The 16,961-nt window shown below is 42.8% G+C and overlaps 2 protein-coding genes across 2 annotated transcripts; both read right to left on the bottom strand.

Moving 5' to 3' along the window:
* Positions 1 to 478: 478 nt before the first annotated feature.
* On the bottom strand, positions 479 to 4,237 carry LOC308673246 (glycine N-acyltransferase-like protein 3; the record flags this gene model as incomplete). The annotated part of the gene is made up of 5 exons (XM_081336797.1): positions 479 to 893; positions 1,464 to 1,584; positions 3,171 to 3,297; positions 3,551 to 3,658; positions 4,160 to 4,237. 5 exons carry the CDS (start codon positions 4,235 to 4,237, stop codon positions 479 to 481), a joined length of 849 nt encoding a protein of 282 aa, XP_081192923.1.
* Positions 4,238 to 12,468: 8,231 nt separating this feature from the next.
* LOC308673179 (glycine N-acyltransferase-like protein 3) lies at positions 12,469 to 15,633 on the bottom strand (the record flags this gene model as incomplete). Its single annotated transcript, XM_081336672.1, has 6 exons — positions 12,469 to 12,487; positions 13,271 to 13,441; positions 14,193 to 14,313; positions 14,577 to 14,703; positions 14,947 to 15,054; positions 15,556 to 15,633. The coding sequence occupies 6 exons, from the start codon at positions 15,631 to 15,633 to the stop codon at positions 12,469 to 12,471; spliced, it is 624 nt and encodes a 207-aa protein (XP_081192798.1).
* Positions 15,634 to 16,961: the final 1,328 nt, after the last annotated feature.

Raw genomic sequence — 16,961 nt, 5'->3', positions numbered from 1 at the left:
TTCTTCCTCTAAGAGTGGCAGAATCCTAAAAGATGGCACTTGGCATATGGAATGGATTGAAGGACATACTTTACACTATCCTACTGGTTAGTTGTCGGAACAGTAACTGCTGCAGGTAATCATTGGTCTGTTCTCAGCTCTTTGAAATTGGCAGAGGTGAAGATGATTACAGGATGGGGGGCTCCAAGCAATGGTAGGGTGGAAGAGCTCTTTTGAAATAAAAAGCGGTTTAAGGCCAAAATACTGGATCCAGATAAGGTGTAAAATGAATGTCAAGGGATATCTATGAGCTATGCACCATTTAAAGGATGCAAGAATTTTATTTTAGAATGCACAGTTATTCCTTCATAGCTATTCCTGGTTTTTGTGATCCTTTTTTTGACTTAAACTTGAATATATCCAGACACAGTCCCTTACATCTCTGTGTGAATGTTACTTCCAACCTCCCCATATAATGAAGCCTGAATGCTTCCCCCTGCTATTTCATGTGATTTGGAATGAAAAAAAGAATATACTTTGTCCAAGGCAAGAGATGAAAGCCACGGCTCCTTAAATGTTGCTTGGAGATCTCATTCTCTGGCCGAACTCTAGCATACAAGGCAAAATCTTTAGCATGCAACTTTCTGGCTACTGCCTGCACCACTGTTTTCATATGTCCCTTTCCCCGGTACTCAGGAAGAATATAACCATGTGTCAGGCACCCAAGGCCATCACTTAGGCTCCAGGCAACCAGCTGCCCTTTCTGATCTAGGAGACAAGCATTTGGGAAGTCCTCAATCAGACTCCTGAGGTAGCGCAGGCTCTGATCATTGCCTCCAAATTCATAGGTCTCATTGAGTTGGGCTGCATGGGATGGGTTGAGCATTCCCAAGTGGAAGGGGTCACTTCTGAGCCTGAAAGGAAAAAGCAGATGGCAGTGAAGGCAGAACAAAAGGAGAGCATCCCACCACTTTGGAAGAAAGCTTTGCTCACACCCAAAGCTAAAATGCCGATAGGATATTTCAAGGAGAATAATGATCTCAGAGTTACCCAGCAGTGGAAGAATGAAAATCCCAGTTACTCTGAAATATTCCCTTAACAGTCTCTTGAAATGCAATAATCAACTTCAGGATCTTTTTGTGTTTTGCTTTATTTTAAATATCATTAATATTTCCAAAGCCATTTTCTTTTGGAGAAGCCAATTGAGCAGTTACATTTAGGGAATTCTTCCAACTCTCTGTTAACTGTTGTCCATTCCACATCTTCCAAGTTGGCAGCAAAACAGGGAGCTTATTTGTAAACCTGTCTCTTTTTTATAAATAGGACAAACAACATATTCCTAGCTTTCTACAGCGGATAGGAATTAGTTATGGAAATACCAGAGGTCCCTGGTTTCATTACTGAATTGCAGAACTTTGCATGGAATCGAATCCACTTAACAGATCCCTGAAACTGCCCCTCAAAAAGAGAGCATGATCACTCACTGGTTCTGACATAATGTGGCTGCATCTGGGTGCAGTACTGCCTGGTAGAAATAGGGCTCCATGTGGACATGTCTAGCCTCTGCCATGACTTTCACAGCATGATAGAGACCATCCTGAAGACCTGCATAGAATAGAAATACCATTGGAAAACAGCCTGAGAGTCAGAATGAAATGTTATCTTCTCTCTCCTTCTAATCTCTATAACTGGGTGGCACAGAGTCATTTCCCAGTCAGAGGAAAATGGTGGGGATGGCAGAATAGAATAGAATAGAATAGAATAGAATAGAATAGAATAGAATAGAATAGAATAGAATAGAATAGAATAGAATAGAATAGAATAGAATAGAATAGAATCAGAGTTGCAAGGAACCTTGTAGGTCATCTAGTCCAACCCCCTGCCCAAGCAGGATACGCCACACTATTTCTGGCAAGTGGCAGTCCAGTCTCTTCTTGAAAGCCTCCAGTGATGAAGCACCAATAACATCTGATGCAATCTGTTCCACTGGTTGATTATTCTCAGTGTCAGAAAATTTCTTCTTATTTCCAGGTTGAATCTCTCCTTTGATCAAGGAGTTTCCATCCATTATTCCTTGTCTGGCCTTCAGGTGCTTTGGAAAATAGGTCGACCCCCTCCTCCCTGTGACAGCCCCTCAAATATTGGAACACTGCTATCAGGTCTCCCATGGTCCTTCTCTTCACTAGGCTAGCCATACCCAGTTCCTGTCACCCTTCTTCATAGTATGTAGCATAGAATGGCCCACTAGGACAAATGTCACCTATCATGGCAAACTCTAGATTGAATTATCTGGAATTATAAAATAACAGAGCACCACAATTTTTCATGATAAAGAACTTCTCCTGAGTTTAAAGGCCAAATAGCAGTTCTACAGGTTCCTCTGTGGATTTCATGCACAGGGCCAAAAGGAAGGTGACATATCCAGGATTATTAATTCTATGCATCATTTGATTTTCTCCTATGTTATGTAGTTAGGTATTTAAAAAGACATCGGTCTAAAGAACATTGAGAATAGGGTTTGTATCTCTCATAAGGCAATGTGACTGATGCTTTGACTGGTAATTTCACTTCAATTACAGAGGTAAAATGCCTTTATATTGATTTTGCAAAAAATTAAGAGAAATTTCTTAATGATTTAATCTGTTCATCTGCTTGCATTGACACCATTAAACTCAGTGGATCCCATAATTCTAGTGGATAGCTCCAAGCAAAATATGAAGAAGTTTTTTCCTTCTGTGATTTTCCTGTTTTAAACATTAATTGCAAAGTTACTCAATTTATGATTATTTTAAATGATAACTGAGACTATTTCCTAAACCATATGTTTAATTTTTCATACTGTGAATGTTTCTTTCTCTATGCATGTGTATGCACGAATGTATGTATACACAGAAACACACACACAGAGAGAGAGAGAGAGAGAGAGAGAAGAGAGATTTGTAGATATTTATTTAATCCAATTTTGGGAGTGCCCAATTCCAAAAATAACTCTGGGTGGCTTACAAATAAATAAAAAAAACAGGATAGCTGACCAGAAAAACAAGCACTCTGTCTTAAACTAAACAAAACTAAGCTAAGCTAAACAGGGTTCCACAACTACCCTATCCTGAGAGTTGGGGGAACAACCAGGTTTTAGCACTTTTCACAATCTTCTAAGGTTGGAGAAGAAATTGCCAGAGCCCAGGCCTTGCCTTGCAGCTGGAAGGCTTTGTCCCAATCTACGGCATCTTTGTTTTCCAGGAGCCTCCTGCAGGCATCTTCCTCCCGGTAGAAAGCGGCATGGAGGTTGGCATAATAATCCCTGTGGTCCTTCACCACCTGCAGGAAGTGGCACAGAGACACTCAGGGCACTGGGGATAGAGCAGATGGCAGAGACCAGGTAGAGGAGTTGGTGAGGTCAGGCTAACTTGAAAGAGGGATATTTTTTTAAAAAAAAAAGATGCAAGAACTGCTACAGCCTCCTGAATGGCTTTTGTGCCCCAGATGCCTAGGTTTCTTGTGTTTTTTCCCCTCCCATTTTTGCCAGTGGGCTGTGGGAAAAACCCATCAATTTTCTTTTGTAATTTCCTACCTCCTTCCGTGGTCGGGTAAGAACAACTTTAAATTCTGGCCAAGAGTCCACCACGACTTCGTGCTGAGCTGGGTTTCCACGGTTGATGTGCATCACTGCCCCACAGACCTTAAATTAAAAAGAGGGTCAGGAAGATCTAGTCCAGGAGAGATTCTGCTTTTCCTCTCATATAATGCATGAAAAGCTTTGGATAGGAGTGGATCTGGGTGCAGAAGTGAGCTGTCTCTGATTGGCTGAATCAGAAGCCACCCAAAGCCTGTTGAGAGCCAAATGCTAAGATGGGAGAGTTGTAGGAATTCACTGTCTCACTGAAAGGCCAAGTGGTTTTTGGATTTTCTGTAGCAGGAGAAATCAGCAAAGAGAGATTCTCTTGCTTCTGCTGTTGCAGGTACACTTATATTTTGGACATTATTGGCTTTGCATTTGCAAATGTGACTAAAGGAAAAGTAGACTTGAATGTGAAATAACTGCATGGCTGGTATCAGATGTTACTATGCATTTAGAAATTTAACAGATGCAGTTTTTTCCAAATTCACAGTAAACGGGGAAACAATCGGCTCTTACTGTATATTCACACTGAGAGAAGAGGAGTGCTAAATAGATGATTACCAGCAGCGTTTTGGGGAGGCCCTTTCGCAACACACTCTCCAGCAGCTGCAGCTTGGAAGAGCAGGTCAGGATCAGCATGGCTGGCCAGGTAGAAGGTGCCCCGCAGGTCCCGGAAAAATGTCTTTTGGTGATCAAATCTGAAGGGAGCAAAGAGGCAGAATTGCATCAATTGTTTATGAACCAACTTGCCTGCCTGCCTGCCTGCCTGCCTGCTGGAGACCAAACAGATGTGCTCAAATGGTGATGCAGACTGTGAATTCTCAGGGGGGAAAAAGTCTTCTTGATCAAATATGGACTGAACAGATCCCGAGTCATAGAATTAGACAGTATGTGAGCTGGAAAGCACCCTGCCCAACCTTCAGTCAGATATTTATAGCTTAGCTCCTTTAATCATTCTTCATAGGAAATGGTTCTCCTTTGATCCTGGTTCTCCTCCTTCTTTTAAAAAGCAATGACCTGAATCTGTCACAGAACGTCAAGTGTAGGATATAACAGGACTCTTTTCTCCTATATGCTGGATATTTTGGTTCCCTTTTAGGCAGCCCAGTCCCCTATTGGCTTTCTGGGTGCTGCATCCCAGTGTTTGCTCATATCTACCCTGTTACCTGCTTGGTCTCCTAGATCTTTATCATGATCTCTGCTGTCATGCCAAACTTCCCCAATCCTCTGTCCATGTGTTTCATTTTTCCCACTAGAGATAGGACCTTACATTTGTCACAGATGAATAACCATCTTGTTAGATTTGGCAAGGTGAGAGAGAGAGAGAGAGAGAGAGAGAGAGAGAGAGAGAGAGAGAGAGAGAGAGAGAGAGAGAGAGAGAGAGAGAGAGAGAGAGAGAGAGAGAGAGAGAGAGAGAGAGAGAGAGAGAGAGAGAGAGAGAGAGATGATAGATGATAGATAGATAGATGATAGATAGATAGATAGATAGATAGATAGATAGATAGATAGATAGATAGATAGAAAGAAAGAAAGAAAGATAGATAGCAACATAGTGAGAGAGAGATAGAAATAGAGATAGACAAACAGGATATTAAGAAAATATCAAAAAATACAAGTTTATATAAAATAAGAAAAAAAGAAAAAGAAATTAAAGAGAAAGCTAAAAGTGCAAGAAAGGGAAAAATAAAAGGAAAGGAAAGGAGGAGGGAAGGAAGGAAGGAAGACAGAGAGAGAGAGAGAGAGAGAGAGAAAAGAAAGAAAGAAAGAAAGAAAGAAAGAAAGAAAGAAAGAAAGAAAGAAAGAAAGGAAGAAAGGAAGGAAGGAAGGAAGGAAGGAAGGAAGGAAGGAAGGAAGGAAGGAAGGAAGGAAGAGCTTCCAATTAATGCTGTTTCTCTAGTTAATGCAGTCAATTTGGCCATCTCAGCAAATTCCATCAGCTTCACCATCCATTCCTCCATTGTGGGTAAAATTAAAACTTTCCACCTTTGTGCATATAATAGTCTTGCTTCAGTCGTATATAAAAACAAAGTTCCATAATTTTTTTCTAGCTGCTTATCCATCAATTTCAAAAGAAAAGTCTTTGGTTTTAATTGTAGAAGAGTTTTTAAAATCTTCTATTTGTAATTGAGTCTAAAATTTTCTGAGTTTTTTACATGATCACCAAACATGATAAAATATCTTGTTTACATTTCCAACCAACGTATGAAGAACCTTTATACAAATTAGCCAATTATTCTGGTGACCTGTACCAAAAAAGTATAAAATTATACATCATCTCTTGTTGTTGTTGTTAGCAGCGAAGTCGTGTCCGACCCATCGCGACCCTATGGACAACGTTCCTCCAGGCCTTCCTTTCCTCTACCATCTTCTGGAATCCATTTAAGCTCACGCCTACTGCTTCAGTGACTCCATCCAGCCACCTCATTCTCTGTCGTCCCCTTCTTCTATTGCCCTCAAACTTTCCCAGCATTAGGCTCTTCTCCAGTGAGTCCTTCCTTCTCATTAGGTGTCCAAAGTATTTGAGTTTTAGCTTCAGGATCTGGCCCTCTAAAGAGCAGTCAGGGTTGATTTCCTCTAGGACTGACCGGTTTGATCGCCTTGCAGTCCAAGGGACTCGCAGGAGTCTTCTCCACCACCATAGTTCAAAGGCCTCAATTCTTTGGCGCTCAGCCTTTCTTATGGTCCAACTTTCACAGCCATACATTGCAACTGGGAAGACCATAGCCTTGACTATACACACTTTTGTTGACAGGGTGATGTCTCTGCTTTTTAGTGTGCTGTCTAGATTTGCCATGGCTTTCCTCCCCAGGAGCAAGCGTCTTTTAATTTCTTGACTACAGTCCCCATCTGCAGTGATCTTGGAGCCCAGGAAAATAAAATCTGTCACTACCTCCATTTCTTCCCCATCTATTTGCCAGGAATTGAGAGGGCTGGATGCCATGATCTTGGTTTTCCTAATGTTAAGTTTCAACCCAGGTTTTGCACTCTCCTTCTTCACCCGCAACAAGAGGCTCTTTAGTTCCTCTTCACTTTCTGCCATTAGAGTGGTAACATCTGCATATCTTAGGTTCTTGATATTTCTCCCAGCAATCTTAATTCCAACTTTTGATTCATCTAGCCCTGCCTTTCTCATGATGTGCTCTGCATATAAGTTAAATAGGCAGGGTGACAGTATACAGCCTTGCCAGACTCCTTTCCCAATTTTGAACCAATCAGTGGTTCCGTGTCCAGTTTTCACTGTTGCTTCTTGGCCCACATATAGGTTTCTCAACAGACAAATAAGATGGTCTGGTACTCCCATCTCTTTAAGAACTTGCCACAGTTTGTTGTGATCCACACAATCAAATGCTTTAGCATAGTCAATGAAGCAGAAGTAGATGTTTTTCTGGAACTCCCTAGCTTTCTCCATGATCCAGCATATGTTGGCAATTTGATCTCTAGTTCCTCTGCCTCTTCGAAATCCTGCCTGTACTTCTGGTAGTTCTTGATCCACATACTGCTGGAGTCTAGCTTGTAGGACTTTAAGCATAACTTTACTAGCATGAGAAATGAGTGCAATGGTGCAATAGTTTGAACATTCTTTGGCACTGCCTTTCTTTGGAATTGGAATGTAAACTGATCTTTTCCAATCCTGTGGCCACTGTTGAGTTTTCCAAATTTGCTGGCAAATTGAGTGTAGCACTTTTACTGCATCGTCTTTTAAGATTTTGAATAGCTCAGCTGGAATACTGTCACCTCCACTAACTTTGTTGTTGCTCAGCTTTTCTAAGGCCCACTTCACTTCACATTCTAGGATGTATGGCTCGAGGTCAGTGATCACCTCATCGTGATTATTAGGGACGTTAAGCTCATTCTTGTATAGTTCTTCTGTGAAATTTTGCCACCTCTTCTTAATCTCTTCTGCCACTGTTAGGTCCCTGCCATTTTGGTCCTTTATCATGCCCATTTTTGCATGAAACGTTCCCTTCATCTCTCCAATTTTCTTGAAGAGATCTCTAGTCCTCCCTATTCTATTGTTTTCTTCTATTTCTTTGCACTGTTCATTTAAGAAGCCATTCTTATCTCTTCTAGCTATTCTCTGGAATTCTGCATTCAGTTGGGTGTATCTTTCTTTTTCTCCCTTGCTTTTTGCTTCACTCCTTTCCTCAGCTATTTGCAAAGCTTCCTCAGACAGCCATTTTGCTTTCTTGCATTACTTTTTCTTTGGGATGGTTTTAGTTGCTACCTCTTGTACAATGTTGCGAACCTCTGTCCATAGTTCTTCAGCCACTCTGTCTATCAAATCTAATTCCTTAAATCTATTTGTCACCTCTACTGTATATTCAACAGGGATATGATTTAATTCATACCTGACTGGCCTAGTGCTTTTCCCTACTTTCTTCAGTTTAAGCCTAAACTTTGCAATGGTCATGGTCTGAGCCACAGTCAGCTCCTGGTCTTGTTTTTACTGACTGTATAGAGCTTCTCCATCTTTGGCTGCAGAGCACATAGTCAATCTGATTTCTGTGTTGACCGTCTGGTGATGTCCATGTGTAGAGCCGTCTCTTGGGTTGTTGGAAAAGAGTGTTTGCTATGACCATCGTATTCTCTTGACAAAATTCTATCAGCCTGTGCCCGCTAAATTTTGTACTCCAAGGCCAAACTTGCCTGTTATTCCAGTTACCTTTTGGCTTCCTACTTTAGCATTCCAATCCCCCATGATGATAAGAACATCATTTTTTGGTGTTAGTTCTATAAGGTGCTGTAGGGCTTCATAGAACTGGTCAATTTCATCCTCTTCAGCACTGGTGGTTGGGGCATAGACTTGGACTACTGTGATATTGAATGGTTTGTCTTGGATTCGAACTGAGATCATTCTGTCATTTTGGGGATTGTATCCCAGTATTGCTTTTTCTACTCTTTTATTGACTACAAAGGCTACTCCATTTCTTCTGAGGGATTGTTGCCCGCAGTAGTATACCTGATGGTCATCTGAATTACGTAAATTCACCCATTCCTGTCCATTTTAGTTCGCTGATACCTAAGATGTCGATGTTCAGTCTTGTCATCTCTTGTTTGACCACATCCAGCTTTCCTTGATTCATGGATCTTACATTCCAGGTTCCTATGGAGAAAAAATCTTTACAGCATCGGACTTTCCTTTCACCACCAGACACATCCACAGCTGAGCGTCCTTTCGGCTTTGGCCCAGTCGCTTCATTCTTTCTGGCGCTACTAGTACTAGCCCTCTGCTCTTCCCCAGTAGCATATTGGACGCCTTCCAACCTGAGGGGCTCATCTTCCAGCATCATATCGTTTTGCCTTTTGGTACTGTCCATAGGGTTTTCATGGCAAAGATACTGGAGTGGGTTGCCATTTCCTTCTCCAGTGGATCACGTTTTGTCAGAACTCTCTGCTATGACCTTTCCGTCTTGGGTGGCCCTGCACGGCATAGCTCATAGCTTCATTGAATTACGCAAGCCCCTTGGCCACGACAAGGCAGTAATCCATGAAGGGGTACATCGTCTTTATAAAACAATTATTTTTAAGACTATAAAAATCATAAATTTAAATCCTCTCTCACTGATGGATCTCCCTCTGATATATATATGTACAGAATAGGGTAGATGACCTTGACAGAGATTGGGTATTTGGGAGACTGGAATTTCTATGCACAAACTGGGTATCTCTGTCAATTTTTTTGTCATTTTATCAGTGTTGTATTTTTCCCTTTTCCTTCCAAAGTTAGTCGGGCATAAAATCTGAGAGGTTTTGTTGGACTATTGGCTGCATCTAAGGACTAAGCTAGGTATGTGCAGGAATTGCTAGCTTCATGAAAGAGACAAGTTGTTGTGATGCAAAATTGTGTTACCACATACATTTCTCCTACCAGCCATTACACAGGCTCTTGGACAAAAAGGCACAGTGGCCGTGGACAAGCATCCATGAGAAAAGTTTCTCAGCAGTCAAATCACTACTGTCTTCAAACTCAGTACTCACCCACTTTAATGAAAAGGTGCCTATCAGCATTGCTTGTGATGCAACCCCATATGGGGTAGGAGCCGTGTTGAGCCATTTAATAGCTGACAGGAGGCAGGCTCCCATTGCTTATTACTCTAAGACTCTGTCTTCAGCAGAACGCAACTACACACAAATAGACATGGAGGCACCGGCCATAGTGGCCGGTATCAAGAAATTTCATGACTACTTGTATGGCTGCCCATTTACGGTCTTCACGGACCACAAGCCACTTCTGGGTTGGTTCACCATGAACAAACAAGCACCTCAGATTCTATCTCCATGAATGCTAAGGTGATCTATCTTTCTTTCAACCTATAATTGCAGACTGATTCACAAACTGGGCAAGGAAATGGGCCACACAGACGGCCTCAGCAGGCTGCCCCTGCCACACTTAGAGCCAGACCCCGCTCTGGCTGCATGCATCCTAGTTATCCAGGATTTGCTGGAGTCTCCCCTTCATGCTGGGGATGTGGCTGCTGAGACAGCCGCTGACAAGACACTTAGCTGCGTGTTGAATTGGGTGTACACAGGATGGCTGTACAACAGTCCAGGGCCAAACTACCAAAATTTCTACAGGAGGAAAGCTGAGCTGTCAGCTCACAAAGGCTGCATTCTTTGGGGGAGTCAGATCATAATCCTGAGCTCCTTGAGGCCCAGGGTTTTAGAGTCTCTGCATGATTGACATCTGGGAATAGTCCAGATGAAGGCACTTGCGAGAAGCTACCTATGGTGGCCTGGGTTGGATAAAGATATTGAGGCCCAAGTACACAGTTGCTACATTTGCCAGCAATCCAGACCAGAAATGCCTCAAGACCCAGTCCACCGCTGGGAAACCATGCAAGCCCCATGGTCAAGAATCCACATTGACTTTGCGGGACCATTTCAAGGACAGCTGTTCCTCATTGTGGTGGACAGTCACTCAAAGGGGTTAGAGGTCGCACCAGTCCTAACTATGACTACTGCCAGGACCATCCAGGAACTGTGCAGAATCTTTGCCACACATGGGCTGCCCGACGTCCTAGTATCGGACAACGGAGCTCAATTTACTGCTGCAGAATTCCAGTCCTTTTTGAGGGCTAACATGATCAGGCATGCCATTTTGGCTCCCTTTCACCCGGCCTCGAATGGCCAAGCAGAATGCATGGTCCGGACAACCAAAGAATCCTTGAAAACAATCGGAACCAGCAATTGGCAGCATCGGTTGGCAGACTTTTTACTTTGCCGACACACAACTCCTTGTACTTCCATGGGCAGAAGCCCAGCAGAACTTAGATGGGGTCGGCATGTAATTACTAAGCTGGACCGTCTGCATCCAGACAAGGTTGCCGCAAACACGGTACAGCCTAAACCACCACGAAATTTGCAATTTGGTGACCAGGTTTGGGCACGGAACTACACTCAAGGGGCACTGTTGGTGGTAGCTGTGGTTGGTAAGGTGTCAGGACCACTCTCTTATGAAGTGATCCTGGAAGACGGACGAGTGCTCCAAAGGCACATCAACCAACTGCACTGGAGGCTAGCGAACCAGTCACTGGCTCAAGACTCTCATGAAGGCCAACCCCAGGGGCAGCTCGACAGCAGCCCAGCAGCGGAGTCTGCATGCACCGATAAGACTCCCAGCCGAGGAGACGGAGGGCTAGCGCCAGGCAAATCACCCTCGAATGAAGAGACTGCACCTACTAAGTGGAACTGGCAGGAGGCTCCGATTTCCAGTTCAACTGAAACTGTTCCACCAATGGACTTTGGTTTGGGTCTAGGGACAGGCCAGCCAAAGGGACTCGGGTCAACCCATAGCAAACGGGTCTCAAAGCCCTGGTCTACCCAGCCTCACAGGCGAGCTGGTAGCCCGGGAGCAATCAGCGGCTCCGAGATGTTTGGAGAGGTTGCAAAGACCACTTAAGAATTTGCAGGACTATGTTCAATACTTGAGATAGTGAACCATCTAGGGGGAAGGGGTGTTATGTATTGATATTAATTGCTTGTAAACCATTGTGTAATAGTTAACTGCTGTGTTTGTTTGAACTCCAGACTGCTGGTCTCTAGGACTCTTAGCTTGTGTTTTGAGCGGGAATTAATGCTTTAATTCTATTGGCCACCACCTAGCGGTGATCCGTATAAATAGTAGTTAAGCGGCAGTTAGTGCTGCTTCTGTGTTAATTGAATAAACGTGTTGCTGTTTCACTGTACTGCCTCGTCAATGCCTCACCGATCCCAAAACATAACACCTACGATATACCATTTTGGGAGATGTTCATTCACCAACAACTGACTACTATTCTTGAAATCACATCCCATTCTTCTATGATTTTTGGAAGCTGTGGATGCCTCATGAGAATGGGGTATGCTTTTATGAGGCCTCCAAACATTTAGTCAGAATGGGGCATACTTGTCAACCATCCCATGCAGTTCATTCACCAAATAAGGATTCCTGGACCAGTTTCATTTTCCAAGAGTACAATTTACTGAGCTGGCATGGATACAGAAGTAGCAAAGCTAAGTTCTAACAGGTTCCCCTGAAAACAGCATAATTAAACATCCTCTTTCCACCCTGCTGTCCCACAGTCACTTTATTTCCTCCAATCTATTATGTTCATTTTGTTTGGATAACGGACTTAGCTTTCCCAGCTGACTGACTTTGAGGTGTTGGCATAGTTGGAAGCTTCCAGTTGCCTCTTTTGCATTCCTTTGGTCCCATCCCAATACCTCCCTTACATTCCAATCATTTCCTTCATCTGTTGCTTCCTGTCTGGCTGTGAGCAAGGTTTGCACTGCAAACCATGCTTCAGCCATGACAGTATTTTTGCATTGTTTTCAGAGATGGCAGAAGCCACGGAAGTTTATTCTCTGAAGCCTCTTCAAGAACAAAGGCCTCAGGTCAGCTGCATGGTCCTGTCAAAAAAACAAAGAGCAGCACCTGAAGGTAAATGGCATATGGCAGGCCCAGGTAAGTCCTGGGCCACTGAGGCAAGCACACTGTTCTGTAAGGTTTGAAATACATTGGGGAATGGTGCGAGGCAACCATTTTCACTGGCAGCAGTGGTCCTAGGGTTTAGGTTGAGCTTCAGGCCTCTACTTCCAGCCAGCATTGGCTGCCATTGAGTGCTGCTGTTCAGGGTGGCCTAGATGGAGGATGGAATACAGAATTGTTCCTCTTTTGTTGGTGGGGAGGTGACACATCAGCAGAATCAATTTCCAAATGTTTGACATACTGAGCTGAAAAGGTTTGCCATCACTGTTTCCAAGGGTTCTATTTTAGAATGCACATTCACTGAGAGCTGTTCTTGGTTCTTGTGATTCTTTTCAGATTCAATCTTGAATATATCCAAAGAGGCAGTCCCTTCAATCTAAGGTTCAAATTTACTCCTAACCTCTTAGTCTAATGAAGCCAGTAGCGGTGCCACTGATTCAAGGAGGAAAAATAAACTAGGCTATTTCATGTGATTTGGAGTGAATAAAAGAACGTACTTTATCAAAGGCAAGAGCTCAAAGCCCTGACTAAGTAAAAATTTCTTGGAGATCTTGTTCTCTGGCAGAACTCCCCCATATGAGACAAAGTCCTTAGCATGCAACTTTCTGGCTAGTGCCTGAAATACTCTTTTCATATGACCCTTTTTCCGATATTTGGGAAGGGTATAGGCATGTGTCATACTCCCAACGGCATCACTTAGGCACCAGGCAACTGGCTGGCTTTCCTCATCTAAGACACAAGCATTTGGGAAGTTCTCGGTCAGGCTTCTGAGATAGCGCAGGCTCCGATCATTGCTTGCAAAAGCCCAGGTGTCATTGAGCAGGGCTGCATGAGATGGGTTGAGTGTCCCCAGGTGGAGGGGCTCACTTCTGAGCCTGAAAGGAAAGAGAAGGCAGTAGTGAAGGTGGAACAAAAGGAGAACATCCCACCATGGTGGAAAAAATCTGAACTGAATCCACTTAACAGATCTCTGAAAAAATTGCTCATCCCCAGGAAGACTAAAAGTTTAATTGGGTATTTCAAGAGAATCTCAGTTATTCTGAAATATCCCCGTAACTGTTTCTTGAAAGTGCAGCCATCTATTGGGGATCCTTTTTTTGTGTTTAAATCATACTCTATGCTTTTGGAGAAACCAACAGAGCACTTGTATTCAGTGAATTCTTCCAATTCTAATAATATTGTCCTTTCCACATCTTCCAATTTGGCAAAGAATGATAAATTCTGCACTATAACCACTGGGGCCGTATACTGTATGTAAATCCATCTCTCTTTTACATAGGGGAGAAACAACTTCTTGCTCTTGTGTGTCTTGACTTGGATATATTTTTAATGTTTTTAGCTGCTTTTACTCTTTTTATTGTTTTGAAATGTTTTTACATTTTTAATTGTAATATATTTTATAAACCGTAAGCCACATCATTGTCTGAGATGGGCTGCCATAGAAATTGAAAGCAAACAAACAAATAAAATAAAACATACTCCTAGTTTTCTACAGAGGATATGATTAGTTATAAAGGTGCCAGAAGTCCTTGGTTTCATTATTGAATTCCAAGTAATTGCATGGAACTGAATCCACTTAACAGATCTCCGAAACAGTTCCCTCAGAAAGAGAGCACGATCACTCACTGGTTCTGACATAACGGGGCTGCGTCTTGGTGCAGTACTGCCTGGTAGAAATAGGGCTCCATGTGGACACGTCTAGCCTCTGCCATGACTTTCACAGCATGATAGAGACCGTCCTGAAGACCTGCATAGAATAGAAATACCATAGGAAAACAGCCTGAGAGTCAGAATGAAATGTTATCTTCTCTCTGCTCCTAATTCTCTGCAACTAGGTAGCACAGAGACATTTCTCCATACACAAAGAAATGTTGGTGGTGGCTGGAATGGGGTGTGGCATAAGGTTATAAATTTCTTGTCTTTGGTTACAGCTGGGGGAACAACCAGGTTTTTAGCACTTTTCACAATCTCCTAAGGTTGGAGAAGAAATTGCCAGAGCCCAGGCCTTGCCTTGCAGCTGGAAGGCTTTGTCCCAATCTACGGCATCTTTGTTTTCCAGGAGCCTCCTGCAGGCATCTTCCTCCCGGTAGAAAGCAGCATGGAGGTTGGCATAATAATCCCTGTGGTCCTTCACCACCTGCAGGAAGTGGCACAGAGACACTCAGGGCACTGGGGATAGAGCAGATGGCAGAGACCAGGTAGAGGAGTTGGTGAGGTCAGGCTAACTTGAAAGAGGGATATTAAAAAAACAAGGCAAAGGAAAAGTGCTACAGCACCTCCTAAATGGTTTTTGTGCCCTAGATACCTAGGTTTATTTTTTTTTCCTCCAATTTTTTGATAGGACGTTGTGGGAAAAACCCATTGTGTTATAATTTCTTACCTCCTTCCGTGGTCGGGTAAGAACAACTTTAAATTCTGGCCAAGAGTCCACCACGACTTCGTGCTGAGCTGGGTTTCCACGGTTGATGTGCATCACTGCCCCACAGACCTTAAATTAAAAAGAGGACCGGAAAGACCTAGTCCGGAAGAGATTCTGCTTTTCCTCTCATATAATGCATGAAAAGCTTTGGATAGGAGTGGATCTGGGTGCAGAAGTGAGCTGTCTCTGATTGGCTGAATCAGAAGCCACCCAAAGCCTGTTGAGAGCCAAATGCTAAGATGGGAGAGTTGTAGGAATTCACTGTCTCACTGAAAGGCCAAGTGGTTTTTGGATTTTCTGTAGCAGGGGAAATCAGCAAAGAGAGATTCTCTTGCTTCTGCTGTTGCAGGTACACTTATATTTTGGACATTATTGGCTTTGCATTTGCAAATGTGACTAAAGGAAAAGTAGACTTGAATGTGAAATAACTGCATGGCTGGTATCAGATGTTACTATGCATTTAGAAATTTAACAGATGCAGTTTTTTCCAAATTCACAGTAAACGGGGAAACAATCGGCTCTTACTGTATATTCACACTGAGAGAAGAGGAGTGCTAAATAGATGATTACCAGCAGCGTTTTGGGGAGGCCCTTTCGCAACACACTCTCCAGCAGCTGCAGCTTGGAAGAGCAGGTCAGGATCAGCATGGCTGGCCAGGTAGAAGGTGCCCCGCAGGTCCCGGAAAAATGTCTTTTGGTGATCAAATCTGAAGGGAGCAAAGAGGCAGAATTGCATCAATTGTTTATGAACCAACTTGCCTGCCTGCCTGCCTGCCTGCTGGAGACCAAACAGATGTGCTCAAATGGTGATGCAGACTGTGAATTCTCAGGGGGGAAAAAGTCTTCTTGATCAAATATGGACTGAACAGATCCCGAGTCATAGAATTAGACAGTATGTGAGCTGGAAAGCACCCTGCCCAACCTTCAGTCAGATATTTATAGCTTAGCTCCTTTAATCATTCTTCATAGGAAATGGTTCTCCTTTGATCCTGGTTCTCCTCCTTCTTTTAAAAAGCAATGACCTGAATCTGTCACAGAACGTCAAGTGTAGGATATGCTGGATATGCTGGATATTTTGGTTCCCTTTTAGGCAGCCCAGTCCCCTATTGGCTTTCTGGGTGCTGCATTCCAGTGTTTGCTCATATCTACCCTGTTACCTGCTTGGTCTCCTAGATCTTTATCATGATCTCTGCTGTCATGCCAAACTTCCCCAATCCTCTGTCCATGTGTTTCATTTTTCCCACTAGAGATAGGACCTTACATTTGTCACAGATGAATAACCATCTTGTTAGATTTGGCAAGGTGAGAGAGAGAGAGAGAGAGAGAGAGAGAGAGAGAGAGAGAGAGAGAGAGAGAGAGAGAGAGAGAGAGAGAGAGAGAGAGAGAGAGAGAGAGAGATGATAGATGATAGATAGATAGATGATAGATAGATAGATAGATAGATAGATAGATAGATAGATAGATAGATAGATAGATAGACAGACAGAAAGATAGATAGCAACATAGTGAGAGAGAGATAGAAATAGAGATAGACAAACAGGATATTAAGAAAATATCAAAAAATACAAGTTTATATAAAATAAGAAAAAAAGAAAAAGAAATTAAAGAGAAAGCTAAAAGTGCAAGAAAGGGAAAAATAAAAGGAAAGGAAAGGAGGAGGGAAGGAAGGAAGGAAGACAGACAGAGAGAGAGAGAGAGAGAGAGAAAAGAAAGAAAGAAAGAAAGAAAGAAAGAAAGAAAGAAAGAAAGAAAGAAAGAAAGAAAGAAAGAAAGAAAGAAAGAAAGAAAGAAAGGAAGGAAGGAAGGAAGGAAGGAAGGAAGGAAGGAAGGAAGGAAGGAAGGAAGGAAGGAAGGAAGGAAGAGCTTCCAATTAATGCTGTTTCTCTAGTTAATGCAGTCAATTTGGCCATCTCAGCAAATTCCATCAGCTTCACCATCCATTCCTCCATTGTGGGTAAAATTAAAACTTTTCACCT

The sequence above is a fragment of the Vipera berus genome (genome assembly GCF_964194415.1).
Source record: "Vipera berus genome assembly, chromosome: 1".
Lineage (NCBI taxonomy): Eukaryota > Metazoa > Chordata > Lepidosauria > Squamata > Viperidae > Vipera > Vipera berus.
Note: the sequence above shows the minus strand (reverse complement) of the source record. Positions and strands in the feature narration are given on the sequence as shown.